The 20,152-nt window shown below is 43.8% G+C and overlaps 1 protein-coding gene across 23 annotated transcripts in view; it reads right to left on the bottom strand.

The window, feature by feature from the left end:
* The window catches only part of TLN2 (talin 2), a 457,700-nt gene that overhangs the window by 88,765 nt on the left and 348,783 nt on the right, over window positions 1-20,152 (bottom strand). For all 23 annotated transcript variants that reach the window (XM_073995950.1, XM_045395572.2, XM_045395576.2 and 20 more), the window contains 9 exons: window positions 18,932-19,140; window positions 17,693-17,812; window positions 16,483-16,680; window positions 15,275-15,414; window positions 7,359-7,452; window positions 5,289-5,378; window positions 3,368-3,490; window positions 1,878-2,021; window positions 111-272 (listed from right to left, as the gene is read on the bottom strand). In XM_073995950.1, the coding sequence (XP_073852051.1) occupies window positions 111-272; window positions 1,878-2,021; window positions 3,368-3,490; window positions 5,289-5,378; window positions 7,359-7,452; window positions 15,275-15,414; window positions 16,483-16,680; window positions 17,693-17,812; window positions 18,932-19,140 (1,280 nt within the window). The remainder of the gene's footprint in view (window positions 1-110; window positions 273-1,877; window positions 2,022-3,367; window positions 3,491-5,288; window positions 5,379-7,358; window positions 7,453-15,274; window positions 15,415-16,482; window positions 16,681-17,692; window positions 17,813-18,931; window positions 19,141-20,152) is intronic.

Raw genomic sequence — 20,152 nt, 5'->3', positions numbered from 1 at the left:
TGAATTAGAAGTTAAGCTTCACTAGACAAGGAGAGGAGCAGAGCTTAAATCTTGTTCCCCTCCCCGCTCCGGAACAGGAGTTGAATAAGGCCTATAATCCAGCTACCTACCTTGATGGTCTTCACCAGGTTGGCAGTGCTGTTGGCGACTTCCTTGGCTGACTGGACAAAGTGCCTCTTGGCTACTGGGTTGGCCGTCTTGGATGAGGCGATGCGGCAGGCATTGCACAAGGCTGATGTGTGCTTGGCAACAATTGTGGCAGCTGACAGGACCTACAAAGCATGGAGCTAGGTTGGGGGTACCCCATGCTACAGTGCAGAGGGGTCCACCCTGGTCCTCGGCCCTGGGTTCCTGTTCAACTCACATGTTCAGAGCCTATGTAATTACAAGCATGTCTAGTTCTGCCACCCTCAAAGTCACTCCAAGAAAGAGGAGGGCAAGAAATCTTAAGCAAAGATAATAAAGAAAGAACAAGAAAAAAGAAGGTGCTGACATAGTGGTGGGATAGGCTGAGCCCCACGCAGTCTTCAAGGAGATGTAATCAGTTAGCCTTTGGAATCCCACATAGGAGGTCCAGGGTGTAGAATCTAGACCAAGGTTTACACATACATAATTTTAAGTTTTCTAGTAGTCACCTTAAAGTAAGTAGAGAAACAAGAGAAATTAATGAAATAATTTCTTCTATTTAACTTGGTATATCCAAAAATTTCATCATATAATCAATTTAAAAATATTACTGAGATTTTATCATCTTTTGTCATACCAAGTCTTTGAAATTCAGGGTGTACTGCATATTCACAACCCATCGCAATTCGGACTAGTTCCATTTCAGGTGCTTAACAGCCACACGTAGCCAGTGGCCATCAGACTGTAGAGCCCAGATCCAGATGAGAAAAATACATATCAAGGTGCAACAGCTCCCTTCTCATCCATGGGAGAGCTGCTGACATCTACTGAGGTGTCTGGCTCAGGAAGTTCCACAGGCTCCACCCTGCCAGCCTCAACTCATTTGCTCTACTGAATCCACCTGTTCTGCTTTGCTGAGGCTGGTAACACTCCTTTGGCCTTGCTGGATGGGTAAGGACTCCCAGACACACCAGCTCTCGGGGCTGCTTTAGGTCCACATGGTCCTTGTGGAAGTTTCCTTCTTTGTTCAGGTCCTTCTCCCGCCTCAAGAATGTGGGCCCCAGGTTGATGGTGGACATGTTACTAACAAGACTGCCTCCGCCACCCCCATTCCAGCCACTTCTCCTTCCTTTCGGTACACACTGTTTTAATAAGTGACCGGTACCCTATGCCACTCAGGTATGAGACATGTTATGGAATGTCACACGCACTGGCTCTTCATCAGATGGCACTCTGGCTTCTTTCTGTGCTGCAGATTCTACCCAACTTTGAGGCCTGGTTCAGTGCTGTCCCCTCTGGGAAGTGAGCCCCGACAGCCCCCTTGGAGAATTAATCACACCTTCCCTGGCACTGTCATCATGCCCTGGTCATTGCATTTTCCAAACTTTGCCCAACACACTAAGAGCCAAGGGGTAGAAAATGGACCCTGCACACACTGACCCCTTACAGCTAAGCACAGAACAAGCCCTCAATGCATGTCCCCTGAAATGAAGACTCCTTGTGAATCTCACTGTGATTACTTCACTCCTTTTGCCTTCTGGCACCCCATTTCAAGGCACTTACAAATTTCCAGATCCATCATATTTTGCAATATTTGTCCCCACCCAAGTCATTACCTACAGTGCTGGCATTTAGCTACCTTTGCAAGCTCTGAAAGGACAAGATTCTTTACTAATTTCTCATAGCCTCCCACAACCTACCTAGAGGAGCTGCTTAAGGGCTTGAAATCTTACATCCTCCCCAACAGTTACCTGTGATGGGCTGCTGCCAGGGTCCACCAAGTTCTGGCATGCCATCTGGATGGCCTGGTTAGCCCTGGCAAACTGGATGGGGTCCACTAGGCCCTGGTGGCCTGCCTGGCTGTTTGGATCAGAGATGCCAACCAAGTATGCAGCCTAGAAAGGGAAGAGAAAAACCACAGCTCAGGCTCCATGCTCCCACATGAGCCTGTCAGGGATGATGGTCCACACTATATATGCTGCTGTCACACTCAGGCACTGCTTAGTTCAAACTGGTCAAGGTCATCTCATCCCACTCACCAATAAGGGTGTAGTAATGAACAGGTTTATGCCAGCTTGACATGCCAGCAGGAGTTTATCACAAGCTCATGGAACAAAGTCTCCTTGTTCTTAGGAGACAGCCTCAAGAAATTCTTCTTTGGGGGCATGGATAAGGATGGACGCAGCCCTGACTACTCTGGCAGCTGTCTTGTGATCACGAGGCTGCCCAGCCTCAGAATGAAGCTGACTCTTTGGCTGGCAGACAGCAGAGGCAGAAAACAGTGGGTACATGCAGACCAATGGCGTGGAGCTGCTGGGTCAGCCAACTTTGGAGCCTGCCCTGTCCTAGGGTTCCTCATCTCGTAGCTTACCGAAGCATGTCCTTATTGCTTAGGTCAGTATTTTCAATAGCAGAAGGGATCTTAATTTTGTAATTGAGTAAGATGGCCCAGAAAAAAACAACAACAAAAGAGACAGCATTTGGTTCCCAAGAGGACAAGAGGGCACAAAGGAAGGTCTTCTCTTTGCAATTCCGTTTAGATGTGTCAGCCAAATAAAAGAGAAAAAATGAATCTGTGCACAGGAATTTTATCTTATTTCATTTCCCCTGAGATCTGAGGGGAAGGATGAAGGTAGAGAATTTCATCCCCTAAACTAGTAATGTTTCTCTGTGGTTCAGTAAAATCTTCTAAGTTCAAGGTAATTGTCAAATGATGAACCCGTTAAAGTAGATGCTGACATCTTTGAAGCTTCTGTCATAGGAGGTCAATCATCATTGAAAATACATAGGATAGTCAAAGAAGGGCAAGGAATGTGCCATATCATTTCTCTGCATGATGGCATCTAATTTTTTTCTCTCTCTGATCCTAAAAAGAGCATGATGAAAGAGTTTTGCATTTCTAAAGCCTCAGCAAATTTAAATTATTTAGTGCTTATTTTTCTACCCCAAACAACTCATCTATAATAAAAACTTTTAAAACGATTGAAATGTTGGCCTCTGAACCTATTTGCTGGGTCTGTACTGAGTCTCGCCGTGCTCCCCAGCCTGGCCCATGGCTGCTCTGCTCCTGGGGGGTAACTGGCTCATGTTTTGTGTAAATGCCCCAGCCAGCACAGAAGCCACTGTCTTTCCCATGGTTTCTGTGGTGGTACTTGGAGAAATAGGTGCAGCTGGAGTTCCCCCGCACCTCCCACAGGGATCTGGCACAGGGCACATGGGTGTATCAGGACCAGCCCCTTACCTGGGCTGCGGCCTCTGTCAGTCCACAGAGAGCCTTGGATGCAATCCCCACACATTCCCCAAAGGCAGGGAGGTCCCCAGTCTTGGCGTTCTGTGAAATCCCTGCCATCGATTCACCCAGAACCTGCAAAACAAACGGCCAGCAACATTCTCTATCCAGCATTGCCTCAAACCAAGGGGTAAAGGAGGCTATACTCCAACTTTAATATTCAAGGCAACTGAATTTGGAACATTTGACATTTTCTCCTTTATTTGTATTAAGAAGAGATGGAAAAGAATTACATCATTTCCATTCCACAAAGAGATATGTACAATGAAAGTATAACCCCAAAGTTATCTATATTCCAAGGAGTTACAGTTAATATACACAGACTATATAGTAGAGTCTATAAAAGGCAACTCATAGGTGAACGGTCTAAACTGAGAACTAGTTCCTAGAATATAAAAATCATATCCACTGAGCTGTAGGTGAGGTCATAAACAGAAAGCAGGAGACTCACCCTTCCAGATATCATTTGTCTAGTTACTGACAATAAAATTTAAATAGAGATCTTTGTTAAGTATGTTTCCTGAAAACTATAAGAATTTTGCCTTATTTTGAAAATCGCTGGTATGGTGTGTTCTTTCTTCAGAGATCTTTACAATAACAGCTAAAAGAGATTTTAGTGTTCAGAATCCAATCCAGAGTGGTCACGCATCCTGTACAAGGTCACAGTGAAGGTCACATGGGCAGGTACAGGGTGCACGATGCGAATCTGATGTTCCCTCACTATGTCCCAGGAGGGCTGGTCATATTTTCCTGGGCAACAATGATGGAACTGAAGGATGTCTTACCCTTTGGAGAGACTATGGTATTGCCAGGTCTAGAACCCAAAGCAGAGACCATTTGTCAATAAGCCATCTTGGAAGGGAATAAATTTCCTAAAATTGCTTAGATATACAAAATAATCCAGTTTACATAAGGACTTGCCAAAAAAAAAAAAAAAAAAAGAAGGTAGAGGGTAGTTTCATGTACACTATTTCTCCCTCCCTCCTAAGCTCACATTCCTCTTTAAGAAGGAACCATTTCTTTAGATCTGAGTGTGTACACATCCTTCCCTTAGACAATCATAATTCCATAAAAGGTACTGGATGAGGATATTCTGGTTTTAGCCTAAATCAAACTGAGTCCTTCTGACACTACCAATACAGATGTTTCCCTGCTAGAATAAAAGTAACCATGTTCCAGCTACAAAGCCAGACTGCAACAACTCGACATCCATTCATCTGATGAAGGTGAAATTTTCACATTCTCAAAAGACATTGGTACGATTACTACAGAGGAGTGTTTCTCAACAGTTTGTTTGTTTTTTTCATTATTGTTCCACTAAGGAGCCATTTAAGTTTTTTTTTCCTAATCAAATACCAAAGAACAAGATTTTGTTGAGTAAGCTTAAGATAGGAGCAGAGTAACAAGCCATTACATTAACTTAAATTTTTTCAACACTTCTCCAAAAGAGGATCCCACGTAAGTCAAGTCACTGAAGGACTTTCCAAATCAGTTCCAGTGTAGAAAATACACGATTTGACTCACAATAAGACCCAGTTGTGAAAAAAGAGAGGAAAGGGTTCTCAAAGTATGGTTCCTGGACCACAGGGGCAGGACCTGGGAGATAGTCTGAAATGTAGAATCTCAGCTTCATCTCAGATCTACTGAAACAGAAACTTGGGGGTAGGCAATCTGTATTTAACAAGCCCTCCAGGTGATTCTGATGCACCCTCAAGTTTGAGAAGCTCCTGAGCAAAGGGCTCCACAAGGCTTCATGCTACATGCGGCTAGCCCTGCAGACCAGCCACGGGCAGATGCACATAAGGCACGTCTAAACTTCTCCCCACATTGACAAGCAATGCTAACTTCTGACTTATGGTACAGACAGTCTTACCTTGGAGTTTTCCATCACACTCTCAATGCAGTCAAAGTAAGAGAGGTCACTAACAGGTTCATTAGGATTGTCCAACATCCCCTTCACAGTCTACAGAAGAAGAACACAACATAAAAAGCAAGCAAACGTCATACAGCAAGAGAAATGCAACATCAACTACCAACTATCAACTTTCCCTCCATATATAAGTTTCTGGTCATAATCACTTTTACTCAGATTTTTGAGAATTTAGATCATGACATCATGACTTCAGATTTCCTGTTAGCAACACAATGCTCATTATAGGGGAGCGGGTCTCTGGTTAGCTTTGCCAGACATTAGAATCTCTTGTTTTCAGTTTTAAAGGAGAAGAAACAAGGTAAACACAGAAGGATGGCATTTAAAACAGATTAGAACATTACTATAAGGCAATACATGCATGGTCAATTAGCACAATTTCTCTGCAGGATAATTCTAAGGAGTTTAAATTTCAAAAGGCCATTCATTCATTTCTTCATGACTAGTAAGAACCCTCAGTTTTTCCAATTTTGGAACATTTTAATGGGAAGGCAAGAAAGAAGGTAATTTCCCCAAACTGCCCATTGCAATGGTTCATTTGTTTTGAATTTAAACAGTATAGAAAATATTTATTGTTGTTTCGGTCCTCATCAAGGAAATAAATGGGTATAGGGGCCTGGCTCTCTGTCTCTAAGTCACTGAAAACCATGGCTAGCTCAGTCATGGCACTGTAATGACCTTTGATCACCACTTGTAAGGGACTTTTCCTGGGGATGCAGCCATTTATCCTCCTCCCCAGGAAACGAGAATGTACATTAGGACCCAGCAATCTTTGGGACACAGCCAACAAAAAGACAGTCATTTGAGTTACAAAGGCTGGTGGGGGGCTGGGAGATAAGGAAGGGGAACTGCTGAGCTGTTAAAAATGGGAGGGAAAGAGGGCAGTGTAAGGAATGAGCTCATTTCATTCAAGAACCTCCTCCCACTCCTTGGATAATCAAAATTGTTTTAGTAACAGCAATCCTAAAGTAGTCATATTTTTCAAATAAGGATATCAATAAGGGACAGAGTATTGGCACCTAGGCCAACAGAGCTCATTTAGATCAACAGCCTACATATTTATATTTGCAAATGTGAACAGAGCAGAATAGGGTAGTAATTCAGCCAATGTAAGAAACATTCTCAACTGTTTTCAGAATGCTTCGGTCCTGTGATAACAATCCCCTTCTCACTTCCAGCTGTGCACAATGGCCTAGTGCCAGTACCAGGGCCTCAATCAAATGCTTCAGGAGCTGCAGTGGGTATTCCCACCATGCCAGACCCATGCTGATTTATCCAGAAATGGAAGGTACCTTGGGACAATCAACCCACATCTACTGAGATACCCATCTGGCACCTCAATATAACCTGCATTGGTTAGGACTGCAGGTTAGGACATACAAGTAGGTACACTGATTTTATGTTTACCCACACACACATTCTATGGGGATACATAACTTTTCCATAAATAACATGAGTATGAGTATAAAATGAAAAGTGCCCACACTGTGTTCTGGGCCCTTAGGGGACCCACAGCCACCTTGACTGTGTAAGTAGTATTAGTCCTAGGATTCCTCTTACATATCCCCTATATGGTACAGACACAATATATGGGAAAATCATTTTTACTCAAAAGCACACCTATCCCAGCCTCTAGCTCTCTCCCCATTGTTCCAGAACAATCTCTCCAATATTTTTTAGGTAAAAATTGCTGATCTTCAGCCTACACCCAACATCACAGGCCTCTTCCTGTTTGAAATAAAGAATCCTTTAACAAAATACATCTCCTCCTGCTGGAAAAATGAGAAGCAGGAACGATAATCCCAACTAAATCTAGTTTATCTTAGTTTCTTTCCACTTGGATTGGAACTTTGGCCTTAACAGCCTCCGAGGAAAGATAAAAGGCAAGGACAGAGAAGAGAAAACTAGCCCTATAGGGAAAGAACAGACACAGACAAAGACAGACAGACACACAGACACAGACACTCCCTCTCTCAAGTCCTCAGCAGCCTTCCCAGGGACCCAGGGACCTACCTCGAGCTCCCGCAGGGCATTATCGCACTCTTTCTGGCCCGGAGCTTGTTGGGTACACAGAGTGATGAGTTGATTGATGCTCTCTGTCACAGCTCTGTGACAGAAACAGAATTTTTTTTTTTTTTTTAAGATCAACAGTAATTTCCCCTACAATGCTTTGCAGGCTCACCAGAAATACAATTAATTCACTATTTCGGCTCGGGTCCCCAGGAGAACTCTTCCACAGAGGCTCTATACAACCAAAAATAAACCATACCCAGGGAAGACAGAAAGAGAAACCCTACCTTGCCTCTGATAATTCATTTGCTAGACCTGGAAGGGGTCCTAATACAGTTGACCTTTGAACAACATGGGTTTGCACTGTGCAAATCTGCTTATAGGTGGGGTTTTTTTTTTTTTTTCAGTAACAGTCACACCAGTGTATCTACCTCTCCTTTCTCCCCTTCCAACTCTTCCACCTCTGCCACCTCTCAGACAGCAAGATGAACCCCTCTTCCTCCACTGCCTACTCAATGTGACAGGGATGAGGATGAAGACCTTTATGATGATCCACTTCCACTTAGTGAAAAGTACATTTTCTCCTCATCATTTTGTTAGTAGCTCAACTTATGGCAAGAATACAGTACATAATACATTAACATAAAACATATAAACTATATGTTAACTGTTTATGGTATCAGCAAGGCTTCCAGTCAACAGTAGGCTGTTGGTAAAGTTTAGGGAAGCAAAAGGTATACACGAATTTTTGACTGTGCAGGAGTCAGTGCCCCTAACCTTTGCATTGGTCAAGGGTCAACTGTAGTTCTGCTAAGAAAGCTAATATATTCATAAGAAAGAATTTGCAACAAGCAAATAGACCATATTTGTACTATTTAAGACCCTTAATCAGCAGCCCCCAAGGAACAAGACAACCAGAACAATTTGGAATATTTTGTACATTTTTTAACACACAGACATAAAGTGAACTGTGCCTATGATTTTAAAATTTCTTCCTTCCATTAAATTCTATGTGATTGACTGGTTCCTAAAAGCGACCACAAAATTATTCATTAAAATACCTATTTTCTTTGTTAACATTAACAGAAATAAACTAGGGACTCTTATATGACTTTACTTGTTTCTATTCTTAGAATATAAGAGGTAGCCCAGATTTTTCTACATTGACAAGCACTCTGTCCCTCCTGGGCAGCCCCTGTTTAATTTGTCTGAGCTCATGACATGGATAATTTTGAAAGTCATGGCCATTTCTAGTTAACTTTTTATAAAGTATAAGATATGGGTCATAGTTCTTTTAAAAATTGTTTTGCATATGTAAGCCCAATAGTTCCAGCCCCATTTGTTGAAAAAGACAATCTTTTCCCCATTGATTTGTGTTGCACTGATCTACATGGTCAATGTTTTGTCAATACCACACTGTTTTAATGACTAGCTTTATACTAAGTCTTAAAATTGAAAACCCATGCATTTTATAAATGAAAAATCTGAGATAACTCCCAAAGAGGATACTACAAATAAGCAGTAGAAGTAAGACGTAAACTCATGCCTTTCTGACTCCAAAACCAAATACATAGTTCTTTTCTGCAGTGTCATAACTGGTCCACACTTCTGGCAGGGCCCCGAATTCTACTCAGTTTCTAACCACTGCAGCTTTGGCAAGTTAAACAAAAATAAAATAGGCACATATTGCTGTTAATCACCAACACTAATATAAAAGATGCCTCATTTTATTAGTTAAATTGGCTTTGCAGCTTCCCACAGAATATCAAATTAGACAGAAAATGATGTTGCCAATGTACAAAAGCAAGCAGCTTAATTATTTGATGAGGAGATACTGCTTTCAATTTTAAATTGAGCTAGGGTGATAGGAAAAATTCTAAAATAGTTTTTGTAAGATTGACTCTGGTGATTCATTTATTTGGGGACCACTATTTAATTAAGGTGTCATTGGGAAGCACCGTGCTCTCCATGGTGCAAAGCAAAACAAGAATAAGGAGACAGCCGGACAATCCCCAGTTCCAAGGACTGTGGAGGGGTGTAGTCCTCAATGTGTGCATTTAAAGTACCCCCTGGGGAGAGCAGCACCCTGTTCTCCATGGTGGTGGCTTTGAGACACACTTCTGAGATAGGCTGGCATGTATCAACATCATAATGGCATGATCGTTTGGTGCTATTTCCACATATCACAGAAGCTTTCTGTTTAGCTTAATTCTCTCTGTGTTTCCTGTTTATCTGTGTTTTTAAAAAACCGTGTTACTATATAAAAGTTTCTTCCATTAAAAACTAAGTGTTTATAACTGGTGAATCCAGAGGATATACAGCTGTGGGAAAGCTGCCAGTTTTCCTCATCTCTTAAATTTTTCTGTAGATGTAAAGTTTTTTCAAATAAAAACTTGGGACAAAAACCAACAGACTAAGGGTTTGTGGTTGGGTAATCCACAAAAGTCCCAGCCCAGCATCGCGTGTCTAAGTGAGATGCTTGGATAATACTGATCCAAAACTAAGAAGCATTATTTAGCTATCACAAATTCCCATAATTCATTTTACAGTCGGGATTAAACAGCTAAATAAGTGCTAAGTGGTCCAGAGGCAAACGGTTATGTAAATTTGACAATGAAAAATAATATTTATGTTTTAAACCCCAGCAGTTATCTATGAGCAAAGAACATGGAGCAACCCAAATACGCAACAATAAAGGATTAAATAAATATACAGCCCACAACAGAATCCTGGGGACCCATTAAAAGTCAGTGGTGTAGCATATTTTCTAATGTCACAGATGAATATATGTGTTACATGATTAAGGAAAATAAAATTTACAAAAGAGCATAAATAGAATGGGCCTACTGCTCTAAAAATAAACATATATATGCGTAGAAAATGATAGAATGACATATATTAAAATGTGAAGCGACTTTATGTTATTTTGAAAGAAAAACTTTCAATAAATCTACCCCCCATTAGAAACTGAGTAATTTACATTATCATAAAAAATATGGCCAAAATTAGAAGGGTCTCTGTTCTTTGTAAATCCAAATAGGTCTGAAGTATCCTTTGATTTTTTTTTTTTTTACAATTTTTTTTAATGATCAAAGCTACATAAGTTCATTTTGAAAAATACAAAAAAGCTAAATAACCATAATGCTACCTTCCAGAAACAGTGTTTTCATCTAGGCTTATCTAGCTCCTCTCAGTTTCTAAAAAATTGGGGTGTACAACTTCAATGGTTAAAAAGGGTTAAGGCAAAAAATTATTTAGTGTTCAGAGATGCTGAATTGATTCAATTGAAGTGTGAGAGCTCTGGCTGGAAGTTTCAAGTAGATACAGAATTGGGGAGGAGTGTGAGAAGAATCAACCGCTTGGTGCTTTTGATGATCTATTTCGCACAAGTCACCCAGTCAGGAGCTTAGAGGTAAAAAGCAGCAGCAGACACCTCTCTTCCTGCCTCCAGGGAAGAGGCACCTGGGAAAGGAGGAGAGAGCAAATCGAAATTGACCTAGCTGTATTCCCAGGGTCCTGTTATGTCAAGGCACAGATATTAAAAAATAATCTAGGCTGGGCGCGGTGGCTCATACCTAGAATCCCAGCACTTTGGGAAGCCGACGCGGGTGGATCACTAGGTCAGGAGTTTGAGACCAGCCTGGCCAACATGGTGAAACCCCGTCTCTACTAAAAATACAAAAATTAGAGGCCAGGTGTGGTGGCTCATGCCTGTAATCCCAGCACTTTGGGAGGCCGAGGCAGGTGGATCTTGAGGTCTGGAGTTCAAGACCAGACTGGCCAAGATGGTGAAACCCCATCTCTACTAAAGATACAAAAAATTAGCCGGGCGTGGTGGCAGGTGCCTGTAATCCTAGCTACTCAGGAGACTGAGGCAGGAGAATTGCTTGAACTCGGAGGGCGGAGGTGCAGTGAGCCAAGATCGCATCACTGCACTCCAGCCTGGGCAACAGAGTAAGACTCCGTCTAAAAAAAAAGAAAATTAGCTGGGCATGGTGGCATGGGCCTGTAATCTCAGCTACTTGAGAGGCTGCGCCAGGAGAATCGCTTGAACCCGGGAGGCGGAGGTTGCAGTGAGTCGAGATTGCGCCACTGCACTCCAGTCTGGGCAATGGAGCGAAATTCCATCTCAAAAATAAATAAATAAATAAACAAACAAACATAATAATAATCATCTAGCTAGGCATGGTGGTTTGTGCCTATAATCCCAGCTACTCTGGAGGTTGTGGTCAGGGGTTCGAGACCAGGCTGAGCAACACGGCAAGACTCCCTCTCTTAAAAAAAAAAAAAAATTATTTAAAAATAACAAAAATAATCGTTTGTATCTCTCTAGGATGGCAAGGTGTTTGCAATCTAATTGAAAAGGCAAGACAATGAGAAGACAAGGTACAAAGAAGTCGGATGAAAGAAAGCAGTACCAGGGCGGGACACCTGGCAGGGCATGATAGATGGCTGAGCTAGGGAGCAGATAAATGCAGGGACTCACAGGGAGCTAGAAGGAAATGAAAGCCTTAGCCGCCGGGCGCAGAGTCTGCCTGAAAGGGAGGGTTCGATGTAGACTGAAGCAATTGGAAGTCAGGACTGAGTGAGATCCTGATTTGGATGGAGGGAAGGAAACATTCTCTGTAAGACCCACGGAGAGCAAACGTCTCTTGTACACCTTTCTGTTTACGGAGCAGATGCACTCTTCTCATTTGTGCTGCTTGCTGGACCATCCGTCTTCACAGTCTTTGGGGACAGGAGGAGCCCTGCCCAGCAAGAACCTCAGACCAAAGGGGAGCCAGGGGGACAGGCGCTACCTGCGAGTTCCTAGGGAGCACCCTCTGTGGACTGGAAAGCAGCTGAAACCTGGCCCTGGGGTCTGATGCTGGCCGCTGTGGGCCTAAAGCCTTCTCAGTTCTGGAGTCCTTCTGGCCAGGATGACTAGTGGTGAGCAGTGATTCAGGGAAGGTGCTCAGAGGTAGGATACCCCCTACCTTTTGGCAACTGCAAGCTAACTTTCTATTTCCTTGACTAAGTTCAGGGAGCACCTGCCCAGCCCCTGGTTGGGGAAAAAGGCTGACGAATGGGTGACAAAGGGTCTCTAGCTTCACCCGACTTGTCAGAAAAGCGCCAGAACCCAATCAGTTACATGGGAAGAAAATGAACAAGCCAGGCACTAAATAGCAAATGACTTCCTCTCCCCTAGGCACCCAAAACCAAGGGGCTAGGTAGGGTCCCCAAAACGCACCCAGGCTCAAAGGCAGAATTAAGAACAGAGGAACAAGACATTCTCTACATTTTTCTCCAGAAGCAAACCTTTTCTTCCCAGAGAAAGCAGGACCGCAGACACCACAAATAATAAGGGGTTCGAGACTGTTAACACAACAGGGCTGAGTTGGTCCAGGCCTGGGCCCTCGCAGTGGCATTTCTGGGGACTTTAAGGATATACACACAGGAAGGACAGGCAGGACCTGACAGTCTCAAGAACAAGGAGGACAGAGGACTGAAGACTGAGACTATGATGATCAGATCCCTTCTGCCCAGCTTCCCGTGCACTTTTATGCAGGACTGTTCTAGGCCCAGATGAAATGAGGGGAGCACGTGCTGAGTCCTGCCTAACTCCACCAGGGCCACATCCCTGTCTTAATCACAGTGTGCACTCAGCACTGGGCCTCGCCCACATCAGGTCTGTGATGAAAATCTATGTAATGAAGACATGAATGAATAAGACAATGAATGAATGAACCCCAGCCTGGCGGAGCTTTGTGTCCCAAGAGGAGCCTGCCTGACCCTCTTGACCTGGCTGGAGTTTCTGCTGAGAAACAGCCCCAGGGAGCAGAAGCTTGCCAAAATGCGCCAAGAAACCAAGGAGAATGTGCCAGCGTTTTCTTGCACCAGTTCCATCCTGAGACAATCATTTTCACATGATGATTTTTAAGTGCTTACTTGGCTATGAAACCATCAGGCTGGGAATTCTCTGTCAACTGCTAAAAGCCAGGACAGAAAGGCAAAGAAAGCTTTTTTTTTTTTTCCTTTTCCCCGTGTCCTTTCTTCCAAGCCACCACCAGGGGGCCTGCAGCTATACACAGAGCCATACACCAGCAATATTCTTTCCGGGTCTGTTTCCTTCTATAGCTGGCTTTCAAAAGGGCAATTTATACATTCCCCCTCCTTCCCACAATTTAGGAGAGTGAAGACATTCCAAGTTGGAAACTGTAATTTTGAAATGATGCAAAAAATTGAAGATAATGAGAAACATCTGAGTTCAGATACCTGGAAATGTCAGTTGCTTTATCCAAAGGCTCTTTGTAGGAAAAAAAGGAATGATTAAGAGGGGGTTTTCTATCAGAAACAGCTGCTCAACAGAACAGACATCACCCCCAACCCCACCTCCCAACTCTCCCGCCATCGAGGGAGGTCACTTATTTACTAGAATAGTCACTAACAAAGCATGAGATGGGGAGATGGGAAGATAATTTTCCAGTCCTCTGGTGGCTCTAGCTATTGTTTGCAGTTAAAATGCACCTTCCAGGAATAAATGAAGAAACTCAAGGGTTTGCAAGCAAACTGCTCTGACAGTGTCTAACCCTTTACACACACACACACACACACACACACACACACACACACACACACACACACCCCACTACAAGCCGAGAAGGGAGGAAGGGCAGGTTTGGACCACGAGTACCATGAGATCTCATGTGCTGAGAGCTAAAGATAGCTTTGGGATGATGCAGTTCACACCCCCACTTTGCAGACGGGAAAGTTTAGACAGGCTGAGCAACCTGACCAATGCGACTGAGTCAGTCAAGTAGTAAAAAGCTTGGAATATAATTCAGGTCTCATGATGTCAACAATTTAAAAAACAGCCATTGAGCTCCCAGGGGAGATATAAAGACACACACACACACACACACACACACACACACACACACACACAAACACACACACACACAACTAAGCAAATTTAAAAAACCAAGTTTAAAAAAAGAAAGCAGAATCAAAGCTATGCTTTTCAAAAATCACGAATCTGCACATTTTGAAAAGGCTTCCAATTACTCTCTATCCCCTAATAGTCCTGCTTTTAATCTCTCTCCACTGTCAGCTTTCTTATATATAATGTGATGTTAAATAATGCTAAGAAAACATGCCTGCACCACCACAGAATCATGACCACCCTCCTCTCTGGGTTCAGGAAAATGAAAGAGGAGCAGCTGATATGAGAACCCCTTGGGCTGTCACTGCAGTGCTCCACATACCACATTCAACCACTAGTTACTGAACTAACTTGTGGCCCTGGAGCAGAAACTGTACTGTTTTACCCACTTCCCTGTGTGAAACCAATAGGAGAGAAGGACACCAGAATCATCCCAAAATTCACACTCATGTTTTAATATATTTCCAAAAACAATTTATTCCCACTGACTCCCTACTCATCTTAAAGTGGAGCCTTCCCCATGTGAGAGATATGACGTATTACATTCAGTCTAACACTGATGCCAGGCACAGGGTTAAATGCTCAACAAATGTCTGTTAAATGACTTGATGAGCACCGCTTTTTATCTTTACACTTTTTGGTATTTTCTGATTTTTCAAGAAGCATATGTTATTTTATAATCTGAAAGATGTAACACTGCTTTAAAACAACTATCTGATCCATTGTGTTTACAAGTCAAAAAGGACCTTACGTCTAAGCAAGTCTCTACTGAAAAGGCTGTATGAGAAGATGGAAGGTATTTTTAGTGGGGAAAGAACATGAAAATGAACCAGTTTTATAAAATACCAGAGTGTCCATCACTCTCAGCTCCACCTCCCATGACCTAAGGACAGCACCAATTCTTTGCTCAGCAAAACTGGGAGGATGTCAGGCACATCTCCAGACTGCAATGACACTGTTTAACCACATACAAAAGCACATTTTGTCCCACTCCTACCTTGCAGCTGCAGCCAGGAGATTTTTTGCGTTGGGAGCTCCTGGATCTACAGAGAGAGACTTGGCAGCTAACAGCAGCTTGCTGGATGCCATCGAGATATTCTTGAGGTTTCCTATCACTTGGATCTGGTCTTCTTTTGTCTGGAAGGTCAAAAGGAGCCAGAGCGATTAGGACCTGTCCATTTCTGGAAGGAGGCATTCAGAGAGCTAGAAGCAGCATCCTGACATGCAGGCAGGTTATCTGTATAGATCACATTAAACCCAATTAGCCTGTGGATGCCTAACTCGTTGAGACACTGACCAGTGTCTACCCTTCTCCAAACAGATGCTCAGATCAAGATGCATGCCATGGGGAAAGAAATCCATCCCCAAGTGGGTCAGCCAAGAGCTGTGCTTTCTCACAACCAGAGGCATTAAGCGGGGAGCAGGGTGGGAGGAGAGCGAGTGAGCTGTGAGCCAATGCACAGACCAGGCAGCGATTCCAGCGTCTTGCTCAACAATGCTGGAGTTGTCAAGGAGCTGTACATCTCGGCCTGGCACAAACGACCAGCACTGTCTCGATATTCAGAGCTGACTGCATCCCTAAAGTTCCTGACTGGGGAAAGGACACATTTCTCACCTGGTTGCCATCTGAGAAACAATTCTTTGTAGATACTAGAAGAAGATATACCCTGGTTATCTCTTTTAGGGAGGTCAAAGCAGCACAGGAAAAAAAACAGCTCTGCAAGCTGACACCAGATCAGTCAAGCTCCCTTGTTCTAAACAAGGGGTTTATCTGTTCATCTGAAGGAGACAGTTTTTAATTACTTGACACTCAGTATTAGACACAGACCATTTGAATGGTCCATTAAACCTCAAATACATAAATATTTTTACTTTATTATCCCACATTTGAAGAGCTGTTCTAATCTTTGTTAAACATTCTCCTTCTTTCTACCCTCCCTCCAAATAGTAAGACTATGAATTCTGCTGGAGGATCACGGGAGAAGATATCCTTCATTACTAACAGCACCTCGTGCATAAGCTGACAGCATCTTTGGGAATGCCATTCCCAAGAGGGCATAAGCTTCCTAAGCAGCAAAAAGAATGCAACCATGGCCTGCCTGCTTCCAGGTTCCTTTTCCTATTTGTTCAGTCAGTCTCAAGGATGGATTGTCCACCTTAGAGGAGAGGCTGAGGTCAACTCCAGACAACCACCTCCACACCCACCTGCGCCTGGCCAGCCATCTCAATGCCAGCATCGAGGAATTCATCAAAATCATCGCTGAACTTTCCAGAGGCTGCAGCCAACTCTCCACTCTGGCCCCGGGTGGCATGGACAACTTCCCCAGCAGACTGGTTCAGATCAGCTGCTGCCTGGTTCAGTTCACTCTGGGCTTCCTGGAAAGGCTTCGTGCTTGGAGGTAGCTATGGGGAACAGACGGCACACCCCATGAGACATTTTGCTTTGTCGGGGAGGGATAAAAGGAAGGTATTGTGGAGGGGAGACAGACTCTTCAGGGATGCATTTGAGTCATCACGACTAAAAGGCTCTGAGTCATCTGAGCCCATTTTATTAATAGGTTTGACCCTCAACATATACATTCACTCATTCATTTAAATTTATCAAACACCTACTCAGTGCTAGACACTGTGGATCTAAAAATGTAAGCTATCTACAGGGGCTCAAGGTTTCTTATGTGGCAGAGACAGGATCCACACCAAGGTAATCTAACTCCGGGGTCCATTCTCTAAAACTCTACCCTATTTTGTCTCTCTTAAGATGAAAGCTACATTTTAGCTTTGTAAACTAAAAGGCAGATGCTATCAAACTTCAAATCATGTTCTTCCAAACTAATAGCCAACAATTATATTAGTGGCCTTTGCTAATAACTTTTAAATGTCATCTAGCAGAATGATAACCTATTTGTGAAAAGTTCTAGGGAGTTAAGCTAGACTCTATTCATCACCCACATGCATTGCCTCTATACCTGTGCAGAGAAGAAACAAACATGCACGAGCACAAACCCTCCTTCAGCAGACTCACAAAGCAGGGACGGGAACAGGCCCCAAGATGAAACTCCTCAGACTACTTGCTGTCTCACTGAGTCTTGGACACATGTACCCTTCCAACACCTGATTGTCGCTATCTGAGATGTCCTGATAAGAAGCCAGGCGATCACACACCCCTTTGCCTGTCTCTCTGGGATGATCCAAGAGGAAACGGCAACATGGGCTCAAAGAAAAAGTAAGCTTTAAAAGCTTCACCTGGGAACTTTGTTGATCAGACAGCAAAACATGGAAAACAGAGACTGGTGGGAAAAACAGGACTCCTAGAGGAAGGGTCAGCTGCTCAGAGATCTCATGGAGAGAAGACTTCGCTCACACCTAATGCAAGCCGAGTCCCCCAGTGTCCTTTCCCAATCTAAGAACCTCTCACCGAATCCACAAGCAGCTTCTTGCTGGACTCCCCGATGCTCTTCAAGGCCACGTCCACATCCTTCTGCCCAGGGAGGCAATTTACACAGTTATTCAAGGAGTGAGAGACGGCTTTAGCCACCTGAATTCGTGGAGGGAGAGAAGCACCTTTAAGTACAAACATTTCCGCGCACTTGTTGGGAACGGGCAGTGATGACACGCAGAGCTGAAACACACACGGAAATGACCCACCAGCATCCGCCTGCCACTGTCCCCTGTCTTACACCACCTCATCCAGGCCCCTCGTCCCAGAGAAGATGTTTTCCACCGTCTTACTGGGATGAACATTCTCTCTCAGCAAAGGGTCTGACATGGTGACGCAGCACATCCCACCTGTTCCCCAAAGCCAGGCTAAGCCACAGTTTTGTGATTCAAACACAGAACTCTCCAGCATGAGGTCAGGTTCTAAAGCAAAGATTTCTTATAACCCAGAGAAATGAAAATATCTCCCTTCTTGGGAGCCCTGCTGAGGTCACCGAGGTGGAAGGAGACCTTGAGTTTTTTGGATCACAATTAGAAGGCCTGTGGTTAATTTCCTCTCAGTGACCCATGGGGCCATCCTCCCAAACCTCACTCTACCCAGGGGCAAGTGGGGTGCTCTGAGCACAACCTGGAGTTGCCCTCATGCTGTCTAGGAATGTTTAGTGGCCCCCTGTATGCATTCTTCGGTATCCTCAATTAAAAGGAAGGTCTTTGGAGGTGGGGAGGGTCATTTCCTGTAATCTAAGCCATCTCCTTCCCAGCCCCACATCTAGGACTCTGCCTGGATGCTCCTTAGCCAACAGGTTCCATCAGGCAGTCGAAGAATCATTCAAAGAAGTAATAGAGAGCCAGGGTTGAAAACTTCTGGGTGGCCAGCCCTAGTGGATCTACCTCACTCCCTGGCGAGGAACAGCAATACAGGTCAGCACGCATAGGCCCAAAACAAGCATGTTATGTCCTGGCTCCGAAACTCCCAAGGACAGAATTCAAAGGCCCCCATACCCTCTCCTGACTGTGAATTAAGCAGATCACACATTAATGTAGAGAATACTAGGCAAGACTTACAAAAGTGAGTATCATGTATGGCCAGCACGGTTATGACCTTTGGAAGTTTCTGCAAAAAACTGCTGTGTCAGTGTTCATATCAGGGAAAAGTGCCCAGGAGACAGCCCCCCGACATGTCCACGTTAATGATGACCATGACAACCACAAGCCTCACCTGAGCCAGTCTTTGTTGACTCTCTGCATCTCCAGGTGCAATCAGGGCCTGCTTGGCCTCTTGAATGAGCATGGCGGAGCCCTCCATCACGTCTCGAGCAGAATCTAACATGGCATGGGCAGCCGCGGGGTCGGTCGTCGATGCAGCCACTCCACGGGCGGCCTGGGCCAGCGTTTTCAGAGCTTGGGCCGTCTCTCTAGCAGCCACCCCTGGGGATAAAAGTCCATCAGACTTACAATTAGATTCCATCTAAATGTCACATTTTACTTAGGAATAAGCTTCTGCACCAGGGCCTGGCACAGAAGGGGAGCTGCAGATTACTTTTCATAAAATTTGAACTGCTGTGTTTCTCAAAGAAGCAGCTGGCTTCAGAAACATATCCCCCTGGCTCTGGGCAAAACCAAGAGACACGTTAATAACAAATGCAATACTAAAGACTTCCTCCCCCTGACTTGCCTTGCTCCCACTGCCCCACTGTCCCTAGACCTAGAACACCAAGTGCCTGGGAGTGAGTACACAGATGGACATACCTGGGTATGTTCATGCACACGTTTGCGGGAGGCCATTGAAAGGCACCTTTCTTCTCAATTGTCTTTCTGGGACGTAACTTACATACACTACAGTGAACAAGTCCACATGTGCAGCTCAGTGAACTGGTATGTATGGACACAGCCACATATCCACCATCAGTTGTGCCAGTCAATACTCCCTTCACACCAGAAGGAATCACCATTCTAATGTCTATTACCTTAGACTACTTTTACCTGTTCTTAAACTTCATGTTAACAGAACCACATACATGTATATTTTTGTGTCTGCTTTCTTTCTCTGACCATAATGCTGTGAGATTCAGCTAAGTTGTGATGTGTGGCAGTTCATTCTTTTTTCTTGTTATATAGTATTCCACAATACAAATATGCCAATATTTGTTTATCCATTCTCTTGATGGACATTTGGGTTGTTTCCCATTTGGGGCTGTTATGAATTAATCTAACAAGAAAGTTCTTATATATTCAAGTGGCCATATGGGATCACTTCTCTTTGGAATCACTTCTCTAGGAGTTGAAATGCTGGGTCATAGAGTAAGTATATATTTAGCTTTAGAAGATACCACAAAAACAGTTTTCCAAAATGATTTTACCATTATACATTCCACTGGCAATCTGTAAGAATTGCATTTGCTCTACATCCTAGCCAACACCAGGTATCATCAGATTTTAA

This window comes from Macaca fascicularis, chromosome 7 (genome assembly GCF_037993035.2).
Source record: "Macaca fascicularis isolate 582-1 chromosome 7, T2T-MFA8v1.1".
NCBI classification, from domain to species: Eukaryota; Metazoa; Chordata; class Mammalia; order Primates; family Cercopithecidae; genus Macaca; species Macaca fascicularis.
Note: the sequence above shows the minus strand (reverse complement) of the source record. Positions and strands in the feature narration are given on the sequence as shown.